Raw genomic sequence first — 13,940 nt, 5'->3', positions numbered from 1 at the left:
GATATATTGTTATTTTTCCAATCAAGTCGACTGTTGGGTAGCTGGTTCGATGCCAATACGCAGGACCCTATCCTGCGTTTCGTCGACCTGGGACTGTCGCGGTTTTCCTTCCTGGGTTTATAATTTGGGGGGTAAGTAACCACCAAATAAACACAGCACCAACTTGAATATGCACTACAGTCTGTTTATTTATAATTCACAACTCATATATTTACAATTCATTCACATTTATATTATTTACAGGTAATTTTAATATGACATAAATAATTTGACCGTTCCAATGGCCGTTTCTTCCAACTCTCTTTTTTATAAACCTTCTATTTTTCATCTTCTTTTTTGTTTCTTATGATTTCTTGTTTGTCTTCCTTTCTCCTATCTCTTTCTCTCTTTGTTTTGTATCATGGTTTTTTTGTGTTGGTAAATTTCAGGTTTCCAAAGCCAACGAAGGTCACCCATGCAGCAAATCATAAAAGTGGGGGTTTACCGAATGTAAAATATTCTCGGATTGTTCAGTAACCAACATTCTCGCCCGCGCTGAAATTACTTAATTTCTGAAATGATAAATAAACCTCTCGCATACTGGATTGGCAGCTCTCCTAAATTTTCCTTGATGATATTTCTAAACCTTTTATCCCTTTTGTATTCCATTTCTCAATTATCGCATTTCCTTCCTAATTTCCCGATTATTGCATTTATCAAATCTTCAAATTGCCCAATCCTGGTAATTCCTTTTTACCATTCTGATTTCATCCCAAGTTCCTTCTAAAATCTTGCTCTCTTGGCAGCACAGGATTCTTCAAAATTTCTCAAATTCATCGTGGTGAATCTTCTCCATGAAGGCTTATCTGTTGATTTTAGGTTAAATAATTCTCTCCCATTGGTATAGTTAAATATTGATGTGCGGATATTGCGTCGTTTGTTTGACCCATCCTTGATAAATCTTTTATCAAAGTTTAATCCTTTGGATGTTGTGGAAATATTACAACATTCTACGCGAGTAGTGCTTGGTATACTAAAAGTCCCTGCAATCACCCATCCGAATACCGAGTCTGTCAGCTCTGGTAATCCGTTCCCGATATAAAATTGACTTCCCGATTTGAAAAATTTGTTGAAATGTTGTATTCCGAGAATCAGGTCTATCGGTTTTGATCTCGAAAATGCTGGATCTGCCAATTTCAAGCCCCTTGGTATTTTCCAATTTCTTACAAATATGTTTGAAGTTGGTAGATTGCCTGTCACCTTATCAAGCAATCGGAATTCCATCTCACACGAAAATCCTTCTACTCTCGATCTAATATTTGCCTTAACCTTTTGTTTTACCCTTTTATTTGTTTTGTCAACGCCGATAACCGATGCTTCTGCTGGAACCCTTTGGAGTCTCATGAGGTGACAAAACTGTTCTGACATGAAGTTGTCCTCAGATCCCGAATCTAGCAATGCTCTTGCTGGATAAGTGATCCCTTTATCATCTTCCACAAGAATGACAGCCGTTGCTAGTATAACCGATGATTCCTTGGTTGATTCCATTCCAGCTCCCCTAATTTCTGGTGAAATATTCCCTTGGTTTGATGACCTCTTCACTGCACAATATTGAGGTTTGAAGCATATCAATGTATGGTGTTTCTCCATGCAATTCCGGCATGCATATCGCGAGTTACAGTCGGTTGCTTGGTGTCCCCTCCGGAAGCAATTCCGACATAGCGAAAGGGTACGGATCAAATTATCACGAGCGGATATTGTCATCTGTTGGAACTTCGGACATTGGTAAAGGAGATGGAAACATGGACAAACTACACATTGTTCCCTGGACGATATCAATGCGTTATGGCTAGTTTTGGCTAAAGGTATTTTCCCCTTGAATTGTTGTGAATAATCCTGATTCGCCTCGACGGATTCTTCGGGAAGTGAACTAAGCACCCTTATTCTCCTCTGTAGGAATTCCGTTAAATCTTCGATCGTATTATGCTCCTTTGGAGTAGAATGCTCCTCCCAGCTTCTGCGTGTAGTTGGATCCATTCTCGAACACAACACATCCAGTAGCAATAAATCCTTGTAATCGGCTGGTTGTACTAGTTGATCCAAAGTTTTAACGATACTCTCAAAAGCTTCTAAAAGTGACTGCAGTTCGGCTACCGACTCTCTTGTAACGCTTGGTAAATTAAAAAGTGCCTGCACCTGCCTACGCTTGAGCATCTTGCTATCATTATAGCGTTTCATTAACGCATCCCACGCTATCTGGTAATTCGCTTTGGTGATTGCGAGCGAGTCTATCAAAGACCTAGCTTCTCCTACTAAGCACCCCTTTAAATAGTGGAGTTTTTCTACATCTGGTAAGTCTGTTTTGCAATGAATCAATGACAAATACAGATCCCTAAAGCTCAACCACTCATCAATGTTGCCATCGAAGGTCTGCAACTTGATTTGTGGGAGTCTAACGTGCTCATGGATTGAATGTTGGTTGGTAATTGAAAGGTTCAACTTCTTCTCTGGCTCCTTGACCTTCTCAAGTAGCAAAGATTTCGCCCTGTAATAACGATCGCCAAATTCCGATCGTTTCCTGGAGTAGGTTTCGTCATCGTCATTGAAATCTTCGTGCATCTCGATCTCCATTGTTGTGTCGTTGATCTGATCCCATAATTCGTCCAATTTCTCTATACGAACTGTCGCTGCAGTCGCTGGAGTGTCATCATCCATCGAGTCGACAAAACGGCAAATATCGTCGAACATTCCCAATAGAGCCTTCAACCTCGTTTGAAGCGCCTTGAGTGAAGTATTCCGCGTGATTGGTGCCATAATTCCCAAAGTTGTTTCGTAGGATAGGAAATACAAATTATGTAGTACTCAAAAACACCAGCCACGGCTGGGCATATACTGTGAACTGACCTACGGAATAATTGTTGGTTCTAGTATCCAAAAGCAGTGTGCCGGCTGATCATCGGAATCACATCTGCTGCTCCTCATTAGTAAAACGTGTAATTTTCAAATTCGAGTACCCCTCGGTTACACGTTCCACAAAAATTCAATCGAATGCCAAACCAATACCAGTGTGCAAGATGGAAAACGTGGGTGTAGTAAACAATAACAAACTCCAGCTTCGGCTGGACATATACAGTTCATAAACTGACCTTAACAAGAATAAGGGATTCGATGTGCGGTGATTTCTACGGTAAGCGGTGCGATTAACCGGTGTTACGATGTGATTTCGTACTTTGGTCCTCAGTGATGACAAAATAGTGCGATGACATCCGTTGGCTGATTTTTGCCTTCGGCTGTGTTTGTGTTGTTTCTCCGATGGTGATATATAAATAAACAGTTGGTGTAGATTTTGCCAAAATGTCTCAGCAGCGGCTGGACATATCTCGTGTATATATTTACCTGGACAAACCAGGAATTGAGGCCGACGAAATGTTGTGATGCCACAGTGTACCGTATGTGTTGTGCCAACCCGTATTTTGAAATTGATTCCCAGCGAAATGATTGATCGCGATTGCCCTGGATGGTGTGCGTGCGTGGATCCCGTATTGTTTCTGGAGAACCAGGAATTGCACCCGGTGTTATGATGAATCAATGTATCGGTTGTGATCAAGTATGCTCGATGGATTGGATATGCCTTTGTTTTCGTTGATCACGTGATGTTGTTCGATGACCCCAAATGTTGTTTGTTTATATCTCATATCTTTGTTTGCATATCATTTCCTCTGGTAATTTATAAGGTAATTGATGATATAGTGATCAAACTAGTAAACAAACCGAGCCGTATTCGGTTGTGTGATGTGAGTTCCTCAGCGGTTGTGTGGATTATTTTAATGAAGAATCGCTTTTGGTTGTGTGTGTTGATTCCGTTGTTTCTCGAGTTGTGAAATGTAAATAAACGCGTGGTGTAGATAACAATAATTATCCCAGCATCGGCTGGACATAAACTATTTGTTTATTTACCTGGACAACCAGGATTATGAACCTGGTGTTGAAGTTGAAGTGTAGAATCGAGTGTTTTTGATATGTTCCTTTCCTGTTGCCTTCGGTCGGATTTACTGTAGTGCGAGTCAGTATGATGTGGATTGGATATTATTGATGCCAGTTATTGGTTGGTGGTGCAGTGGAATTCAGTTGAGTTGGTTGTGATGGCGGATCTTCGGTTGTGTCGTAGAATAAACAATGGCGAATTCCCAATTCGCTGTTGTATTGGCCCAAGTGATGGCGGATTTTCCTTTTCGTTTGATATAATTTGGCTGCTGAATCCTTTCCGTTTATCCGGTTCGAAGGACCAATGTTGGGTAGCTGGTTCGATGCCAATACGCAGGACCCTATCCTGCGTTTCGTCGACCTGGGACTGTCGCGGTTTTCCTTCCTGGGTTTATAATTTGGGGGGTAAGTAACCACCAAATAAACACAGCACCAACTTGAATATGCACTACAGTCTGTTTATTTATAATTCACAACTCATATATTTACAATTCATTCACATTTATATTATTTACAGGTAATTTTAATATGACATAAATAATTTGACCGTTCCAATGGCCGTTTCTTCCAACTCTCTTTTTTATAAACCTTCTATTTTTCATCTTCTTTTTTGTTTCTTATGATTTCTTGTTTGTCTTCCTTTCTCCTATCTCTTTCTCTCTTTGTTTTGTATCATGGTTTTTTTGTGTTGGTAAATTTCAGGTTTCCAAAGCCAACGAAGGTCACCCATGCAGCAAATCATAAAAGTGGGGGTTTACCGAATGTAAAATATTCTCGGATTGTTCAGTAACCAACATCGACAATACAGCAAACTTGACCGCATGCAATTTCCCTAGAAAGCTTATGCTAATCTAGTGCCGTCTAGAAAAATCTGACGGTAATATAGAGCTTACAGAGTTGAAAGCCGTTTTGATTAATGACCATCTTTTATGTTTGCGAATATTATCTCTCGCTCGTGTGAGACAACGGCATGGATGTGAAAGTTCTTCCGCAACCATACTTGCTCCGTTTTGGATACGTATGTGGGTGTCGCTTTGGAGACGAATTTGTTTGTCTTCTTACTCGAGTCAAATCAGAGTTTTCAGAGAAAGACTGTGGAAAATTGAAAGAAAATTCATTCCTTCCAGCTGAATTATTTTTATTTCCGTGGCAGATAATGAAGAGATAAGTCGTTGCCGTGAGTTGCAAGTATGTGCTCCAATGACAATCCAAACAGCTTAGACATCGTGTGCTGTGAGGTTCAACTCCCGTCGCGAAATTGTGATGTGAAATGAATAATTGCGTGTGAGAGGGAGTGAGTATTTCAATGTGCTGAAGTTTTGTACCAAGAAGCGATTATCCTTCATCAGAGGAAATTGAAATACACTCGACAAAAAAAATTAGAGGAACAGAGCGCGAAGTCGAAAATTTCAAGTGATTTTGCATGCTGTAACTTCGTGAAAAGTCAACGCATACAGATAGGACGTACATCATTTTAAAGATCCATCTTCAGGTATTAGAATAGTTTACGTTCATAGTTTTATCTTGGTATGAGTAAAGGGCGAACACGAAATTATTGCGACACATTCAACTTTTTTACCTTTGGGTAAAAATCAACCAAATTTTGCACACTTTCTCATTGATGTGTATTGTCTACATGCTGTCAAACTCGAAGTCGTGTTTTTCGATTCAACGAAAATGGAGGTGAACTAACGCGAGTCGAGAGAACAAATTCTTTCCAAACACCTGGAATTTCCTGACCTGTCGCACCGGCAGTAGGGAAAATGTTGAACATTCACCATTCAACCGTCTCCAGAGTGTTGAAGCGGTTCCTGGAGCGGTTGACGTTGGACCACGGCAAAGGAGCTGGAAGAAAACCGGGACCGGAGAACAAAAAGACGGAGGGAAGGGTGAAGCGGAAGATTAAGCTAAAAAGATCGGCATGTCGCAGAGCTACGTCCAGAATGCAAAGAAGAGAGCTGGACTACATACATATAAGGTACAGAACTTCCCAAACCGCGATGAGCGGCAACAATCGACGGCTAAAACTCGGGCACGGAAGCTCTACGAGAAGATGCTGACAAAATATGGCTGCTGTGTGATGGACGACGAAACGTATTAAAAGCCGATTTTAAGCAAATTCCGGGGTTGGAGTTTTTCACCGGCAAGAGCAAGTTCGATGTGGACGACAAATTTAAGAAGAAGAAAATGTCGAAGTTCGCCTCCAAATATTTCGTTTGGCAGGCCATCTGCTCTTGCGGACTGAGGAGTGAGCCTTTCGTGACAAAGGGCACAGTAAATGGCGAGATCTACAAATCTGAGTGCCTCGAGAAGCGCCTTTTGCCGTTCTTGCAGCAGCACGACGAAGCTCCGCTACTTTGGCCAGATTTGGCATCATACCACTATTCTAAAATTGTCCTGGAGTGGTATGAGGCCAATTCTGTTCATTTTGTTCCAAAGGACATGAACCCGCCAAACTGTCCGGAGCTGCGCCCTGTGGAGCAGTACTGGGCAATAATGAAGCGGGAACTTCGGAAGAGCAATTATTTCTCGCACAGAGGTCAATTTGATCGAAAATGTGTAATATTTTAGATTGAGAGTTTAAGATACATAGAGAATTATGCCAAATAAAAAATTAAAAAAACATTTTGAAATGTATTTTTAGGGAAAACCGACGGAAAGAGTTTATTTCATTTAGTTTCGCGTTATAAACATTCATTTTATCTTCGCTTTCCTCGTGGTGTTTTTACATGGTCTTGCAGAATTTAGCCTTGATATCGTTTGACAATCAATGTTGCCACATTAAAATCTGTATTTCCGAGCTAAAAAATCTTTTTTATCTGTAGAGAAAATAGAAAATCTGTATTGGAATCTGCATTGCGGATTTTGCACCTGATTAGACTTTAGCGTTAACATTAAGTGCGAAGTAATAATTGCATATTTGCAGTAAAGTGTATCTATTCTGCTTATCCATATTTTTAAATTCATGATCACTTGCCAGTAGATTTCTGAATAAGATTATTGTTCATTTTTCAGGCCTGTGCAAAAAGTTTACTGTGCAATTCTTTTTTGCACAGAGGTCTTATGTAATATAATATCTTAGATTGAAAATTTTCGATGCATAGAGAATTATGCCAAATAAAAAATAAAAGAAACACATTTTAATGTGTATTTTTAATCTCATTTACTATAGAATCCGATAGATGAGATTCTGACCTATCTTCCACATTGTCAAATACAGCTGGGAATGTGCTTGTAGCTAAGTTATGACCAAAAGAGAGAGTCGATGCAGAGAAATAGATGATGTCACTTACACCCCTTTCATTTTGAGCCCTTTAAATGATTTCGATTTAATAATTGCGTTCAAATTTTCTATAGCGAGACGGTTAAAAACTAGTTTCTATTTCTCTTGTTACAAAATCTGTATAAAATCTGCATAGATATCCAACAATCTGTAATCTGTATATAAAGATTCTTGGTCTAAAAAAATGCTGATAATCTGTATCATTACAGAAAAATTTATATATGTGGCAACACTGTTGACAACTGTACTGAGGACTTCCCCCTTAGATTTGTGACTTCCATCACTGCTATATTTGGCATATTTTTTTTTTATCTCGTTTATTTATTTAAGGTTCATTAGCATTTTAGCAGTAAAGGAGCCGAATTTTAATCGTGTACATGTCACATGGTTATCATATCTATAATTAGCACATTACACAGTTGACATTCGCCAGTATTCCTTCTATACCATTACATATGGTACATTCACATAGTAGCCATTTAGGCGTAAGAGTATTCTTTCTGTTCTTCCATTATCCAGTTAGACCACCGGAAAGCGGAGACAGTTGATTGATAATTGTTGAGTTATTTATAGAACAGCTTCCTTAGAAAGCCGATTTCACCACAAATCGTCATCAACTCAGCGAGATGGGTTGTCGGTGGTTGTAACGTGACGTCAAATACTACCTCGGGTGAGCCGATGTATTTCGGCGATTCTATTCGACACAAACACTTTCAACGAAGATGATGATGACGCCAGCCAGTTGTGTATTTTTAGACGTTATTGGTTTTTATTTAAAGAAAAAGATATAATTTAATGAAAAAACTCCAGAAAATATTTTTTCTCTAACTTCATTCAGTTTCAATAGCGCGAGTATAGGAGGGTTAATATTGTTTATTGTATGAAATATTGTCTATATGTTCATTTAGAATATAAGAATTACAATTTTTAATAAAAAAAGACAGATGAAGAAATAGAAAATAAAATTAAATTAAATAAAGAACTGGAACGTCGCTCATATTGGAGGTGTGTGAGCAGAAGGACGCATCTACTTTAGTTTTGACATTTGCTCTTCAGTTATCAAAATGGCGTCTGAAGAAAAGGAGCGGCGCATCAAAATTTTGCTTGCGCATCGCACGTCGAGTTACATGGTTAGGAGTTAAACATGGTAAATTCAATTATCCCAAACATAATAAAAGTGTTCGTAGAATTTTTGTCGCCCGCCGGGAAGCCTTGATTGGGGATAAGTCGAAAGCCGAAAGCCAACAAGTTTCAAATTCTGTGTATGTAATTTAACTAAATTATGAACAACTGCTTAGACAAAATATCTACTTTTCCACAAAAAAATGCATCTCTGAAATACACAGAATACAGGTTGAAACCAGTGTTGCCACTCGTACAGATTTATCTGGATATTACAGATTTTTTCGTTCTTTTTGGTGCAGATTCTGTACGGTACAGAGTACAGATTTTCCTCCAAAAGTACAGATTGGTACAGATTTTTTCCATTTGAGAAATTTCTTACATTTGAACAAAGCAGCATTAAGGTACATGACGACTTTTACGCCGCAGTGTCGCTTGGTACCGCTGATCTTAAAAGCATTTACAATGCAATGATTGATCAGTTTCATAAGGACGAAATTTCTTACAAGGATCGTCTGGAAGGATTCGCGTCGGACGGTGCGACGTATGTTTTGCCCCAGATCAACAGAATGAATCGTTTGTTCCAGGCTGAGAAACCTGAATTCACGATGCTACATGAAGAGCTGAAAGATTTTTTTTGATCATTCTCACTAATATCTGTGAGGAATCTTACGTTGTTGCAATGTCCAATGCTATTTGATATTTAATGATCTGCAATTTGAAAAACGACAAGAATTTTAGGTTGTAATAGCAACAAAACAAATTTTCAGAACAATGGACAGTGAAAGGCAGATCATTTCAAAGGATATTTGTAACAGTTTTTCCGGGGAGCAGATCAAACAAATGAGAAAAATATTCGATTTTGAAGATTCGACGCTCAAGTCTACGGCGATGTTGGATCCCAAAAACTTTTCCAATTTGACTAGCATCAACGTTGTGTTTAAGCGTTTCCAGGATTCTACAATGGGAATTAGGGATGCTAGAATTAATTCTGTAGCCTAAAGATACAATTACTTCGTAAGGAAATCGCAATTTCAGAAAAAGGGCATATGCAGGGTTGGTGGCAAAAATTGGATGCCTTAAAAGAATTGACGGTTCAATCGCCTTTTGGGCGCTTCGATGTCTTGTTCGTAACGTTCTCATAATGCCTCACTCCTTGGCAACCGTCGAGCGATTTTTTTCTGAAAATAATCAGAACAAAAATAAGCTATGTAATCGGCTCAGCTACGATACGACGAACGCTATTTTGCGATCAAAGGGTTTGGTCAAACATCGTGGTGGCAGATCGAAAATTTAAAAAAATGATAGTATGCAATCTAGACTCAAAAAAACTATGTATAATCATCATCAAACACACGAAGGACTTACAAATGAGGGGCTTAGAATGCAAGGGGTGTAAGTGACTTGATCGATTTCTCTTCATCAACTTTTTTTTAGTTAATAACTCAATTGCAAAAACGTTCCAATTTAAGTTTGCTATAGAACCTGAAAGGTGAGGTTCTGACCTATCTTCCACATTGTCAAATATAGCTGGGAATGTATTTGAGGCTAAGCTATGACCAAAAGAGAGATTCGATGTAGAGAAATCGATCAAATCACTTACACCCCTTTCATTCTAAGCCCCTCAAATGTAAATGTAGTATTTGTAATAAATAAATGAGTATTTTTCAATGCTAATAAATATTTTTTTTCTCTACAACGAATATTTTCGATTTTTTTTATTCTTTATTTTTGAGACTTTCAGTCTCCTGGGCTGGTTCGTCTCAGCAAAAACGGCCGAAACCATGCCGCGATGTGCGCTTACTATAATTTATTTCACATGCACATACAGACAAGCAATTAAAAATAAAACAATAAACAAAAAACAGATTTCGTCACAAGAAGTTCCACGCATTTGAGCTTTTCTTTTCTCTGGTCGTTTGACGAGGATGTCCGCTTACCATGGCCCCAGGCCACAGGTGGGGAATCCGCGCCACTCGAAGATGCCGACTTACGCCTTATCGCGAAGGGGAAGGAACAAGGATCTTCGGTTTGATCACAAGTTTTTGTTTAAATTTTGAAAAACAGATCGGCATCTTTCAAAAAACATCGTTTTGACGTCTTCGAATCTGGTGATGGATCCTTTGATTCTCCGGAGGAACAGCGTCGCTTCAACGGACCATTTTTACGCCCAAAAAGTTTTGAAGGTGTTGGCGATCCATAGTCTGATGTCGTCTAGCGGTACTTTACGCGTTAAAAGTTGTCCAAGGTGACCGATTCCGGCAAAACGGTCGGCAGCTTCATTGCCGGCTATGCCACTATGTCCGGGGACCCACATGAGGACTGTATTCGGCAGCAGATATCTCCTGATAGCTTGTATCCATGGGTGCCTAGTTAAAGCCGCGCCAACAGCATCGATGACGCTAGCCGAGTCGGTAACTATCAGGATCGGTTTGCTTGACGGCATAGTGGCAGCTTCAAAGATTCCGACAGCTTCAGCCGAGAACACCTGGCAGATGTCGACGAGCTTCTTGCTGGAAATAAGAGAGTTATTATGACCACTTACCCCGAAACCAACTCCTTGCATCCCTTTGGAACCGTCCGTGTAGCGAATTTCATAATTTTGATATTTTCTTGAGACAAGTTCGACAAAGGTTTGCTTCAGACCCACAGAGCTCGCCTCAGCTCGGAAGTTGTTCCTGATTGTATCATCCACTCGGACCACCGGCAACTTCCAGTCGTTAGTTCCAAACCAAAGCTGTTTAGCTATCGGTGGAAGGTTAGAGTGTGTCACCTGCTGCAAGATTTTGTTCGTTAAAACAGTCAGGTGTGTCTCCTTACCTCCGCTGGTTTTAGCGAGGAAGCTCGCAGTTCTGGAAACTATCGCTGCATCCACAAAAATGTCAAACGGAGGTTCTCCTATTTCGGCGCATACCGAGGCTGCTGGTGTTGATGGTAGCAGACCAGAGATAATCCGTAGTACATTGTTGTAAATCGGTGATAGAGTTTTTAGGAGTTTATGGGCCTGATCACGAACGTCACTTCACGGTGAAAACGATGTGAATTGTATACAACCTTATTACGGCTGTCACCGTGTGTGTTGAATCCAGAAGAGTTCATCCGTCGTGACCAAGGGATTGCTAAGATGGCCGCCTTTCAGTAGCCAGCATAGAAAATCATGAGCATAGAAATCATAACCTAAAATTCAAAATGAAGTGCTCCGCGCGATTCTTCGGCTGTGATTTGAATTGCAAATCGTCAAGAAAGCTTCCGGATGGGTATCCAAACATCGCTTGCCAAAAAAAAAAAACTATCCAACGTAATCAAATATTAACATATATGACTCCAAACATTAAACAATACGTGAGCCCTCTAAGCGCGAGCCCTGTTGTATGCTGCCTACGCTCAATTTGCATTGGATGGGATAGGGTTGCCAGAGCCCCGGTTGTGACAGCATTGATGAACTCGGTGTTATTATGAATACCACGATACTGTCATGTCACAGAGAAAAACAGGTATATTTGTCGCTTGTGTTTTAGATGGTGAAAGCTAGTCACGCGGAATGGAGTAAGTTTAATTTCGTATTTATTTAGCTTTTTTGCTAACATTTTGAATCTTGTCTTGTCTTGTTTAAGAAACAAAAGATACACAAACAGCAATTTACCCGCCTGGTGGCCTTCTAAGAACGAAATTCTTACGCATTCAGAGGACGTAAATTTGTTTATTTGGATTCGGTAAATGCGCTATGTTATCTAATTAAGGATTAAAAATGTTGTTCACGTAGGCCCATTGAAAAATGGCGACGGTCTACTTCCGAGTGTCCTGAATGAACAATTTTTTTTTGTTTCTTTATTTAGGATTAGACTAAGAGAGAGTTGCAACACCATAAAATGGCAATGGAGGCCACTGGCCCAAATACGATCATTATGATTGATTATGTATAATATTGATTTGTTGACATTTTGGATATAAAATAATAACTGTGAAGTTTTTTCAACGTTGCAGAGCTAGTTTTTTGTAATTCAAACATTCACAATTGACGGACCTTTTTACGTTATAGATATTTTCAACGGTATTGTTTTGAAGACATACTTCGAATGAAGAATATTAAAAAAGTGATAGTAAGTTTCAAACAAGGAAAAAATAAGTCTATCATTGCAAAGCATTCACAAAATACTGTTTTTAAATTCTTCTCTAGTTCTTTTTCCATAATTTTGATATCCGTCCAAAGATAATCTGAATCACTTTCCGCTTTTGCCAAGTTCCTTGAAACCCATCAGATGTTTTCTCTGAGGATTATGCTTCTGACCGACGCGGCTGACCATTTTCTGTTTAAATAATTAAATCAAACCTCATGTTTCGTTTATCAAATTACACGAAAATGGGAAGGATAAGAGGATTAAACTTCAGAATCCCATATGGGAGTAGCTCAGATTATACTGATCGTGAGGAGGATAAATTCGGGTATGTTCTGAGATATAGAAGATATTATTATTCATCAAAATTGAAGAAACGGTCCATAAAAAATGATTCTAAATATGTCTCACTATTCAAACGAGTAAGACAGAGCCATGTACAAGATTATGCGAGATTTCGATTATTAAACATAATAGTCATGTTTTATCTCTAGTTCAACAACTACATTATTCCCGAGCAACCAAGTACTCCTCCTCATCTTTGAGCCAGCATTTGATTCAGCAAACTAATCATCGAGATATAATCGCAAACTTGTCATTTTAAAATATACGATTAATTAAATGGGATATTATCTCACACGCTGTATTAATTTTACCTACATAACGTTCAAACGTACGAAATTATACAACCGATACAACGTTCAAACACCCGACATTATGCAACCAACATGTCTCTTATAAACGGGAATGAACACATTCACTTCATGGAGTTCATTTTTACACGCAACTGTCCGTGACAATGATGATAGACACAAAAAGATAAAGTGAAGTGTAAGTGACGTGAAAGCGTACGTGGCAGTGATGTTCGTGATCAGGCCCTATATCTGGTCAGGTATGTCACTTCGAGACCGTAGGTGAGGCGGCTGTTGATGATGGCTTTGGCCACCCGTAAACGGATTGTTCGGTTGTTACTCCGGTGAGGTTTGGAGATGGTGTTGGAAGTTCAGGTTGCAGTCGACCACCACTCCCAGGATTTTTAACGTTCTACGGCGGGGAATGCGGTCGTTGTAGAGTTTGACTCCCGAATTGCAACCTTGGTGTTTGTGACTGCATCAGGGCTTGGAAACATTGAGCTTGTTAGGTAATATTGAGAATAGATTTTTATTAGTGTAACGCGATTATTTTGCTTGTCGATGCTGCTGTCATTCATTCGACGTCCAACAAACTTACAACTGTGTTCATTAATATTCATTCTGTGCTATCTGAGCTTTCGTTAAAGCTCGAGTCATGAGAATTCATTCACATTTATTCAATGCCATTGAAATGTCAGGAATGTTGTGACTGTTCATTTTCAATGTCCCGATGTGTGATTTTCTCATTAAGACAGTGCTTTGCTTATTCAGTTATCTTTGAAGTTACTTAGAAATGGCAACGCAAATCGGTGGTGCAAGCGGATA

General features: G+C 39.3%; 1 protein-coding gene across 1 annotated transcript in view; it reads right to left on the bottom strand.

Moving 5' to 3' along the window:
- LOC129766078 (uncharacterized) overlaps positions 1-2,793 on the bottom strand; it is a 28,944-nt gene extending 26,151 nt beyond the window's left edge. Inside the window, exon 1 of the mRNA XM_055766532.1 lies at positions 1,792-2,793. Within this exon, the coding sequence (XP_055622507.1) occupies positions 1,792-2,793 (1,002 nt within the window). The remainder of the gene's footprint in view (positions 1-1,791) is intronic.
- Positions 2,794-13,940: the final 11,147 nt, after the last annotated feature.

The sequence above is a fragment of the Toxorhynchites rutilus genome, chromosome 2 (genome assembly GCF_029784135.1).
Source record: "Toxorhynchites rutilus septentrionalis strain SRP chromosome 2, ASM2978413v1, whole genome shotgun sequence".
NCBI lineage: Eukaryota > Metazoa > Arthropoda > Insecta > Diptera > Culicidae > Toxorhynchites > Toxorhynchites rutilus.
The sequence above is the reverse complement of the archived record's forward strand: the minus strand, read 5'-3'. Positions and strand labels throughout refer to the sequence as shown.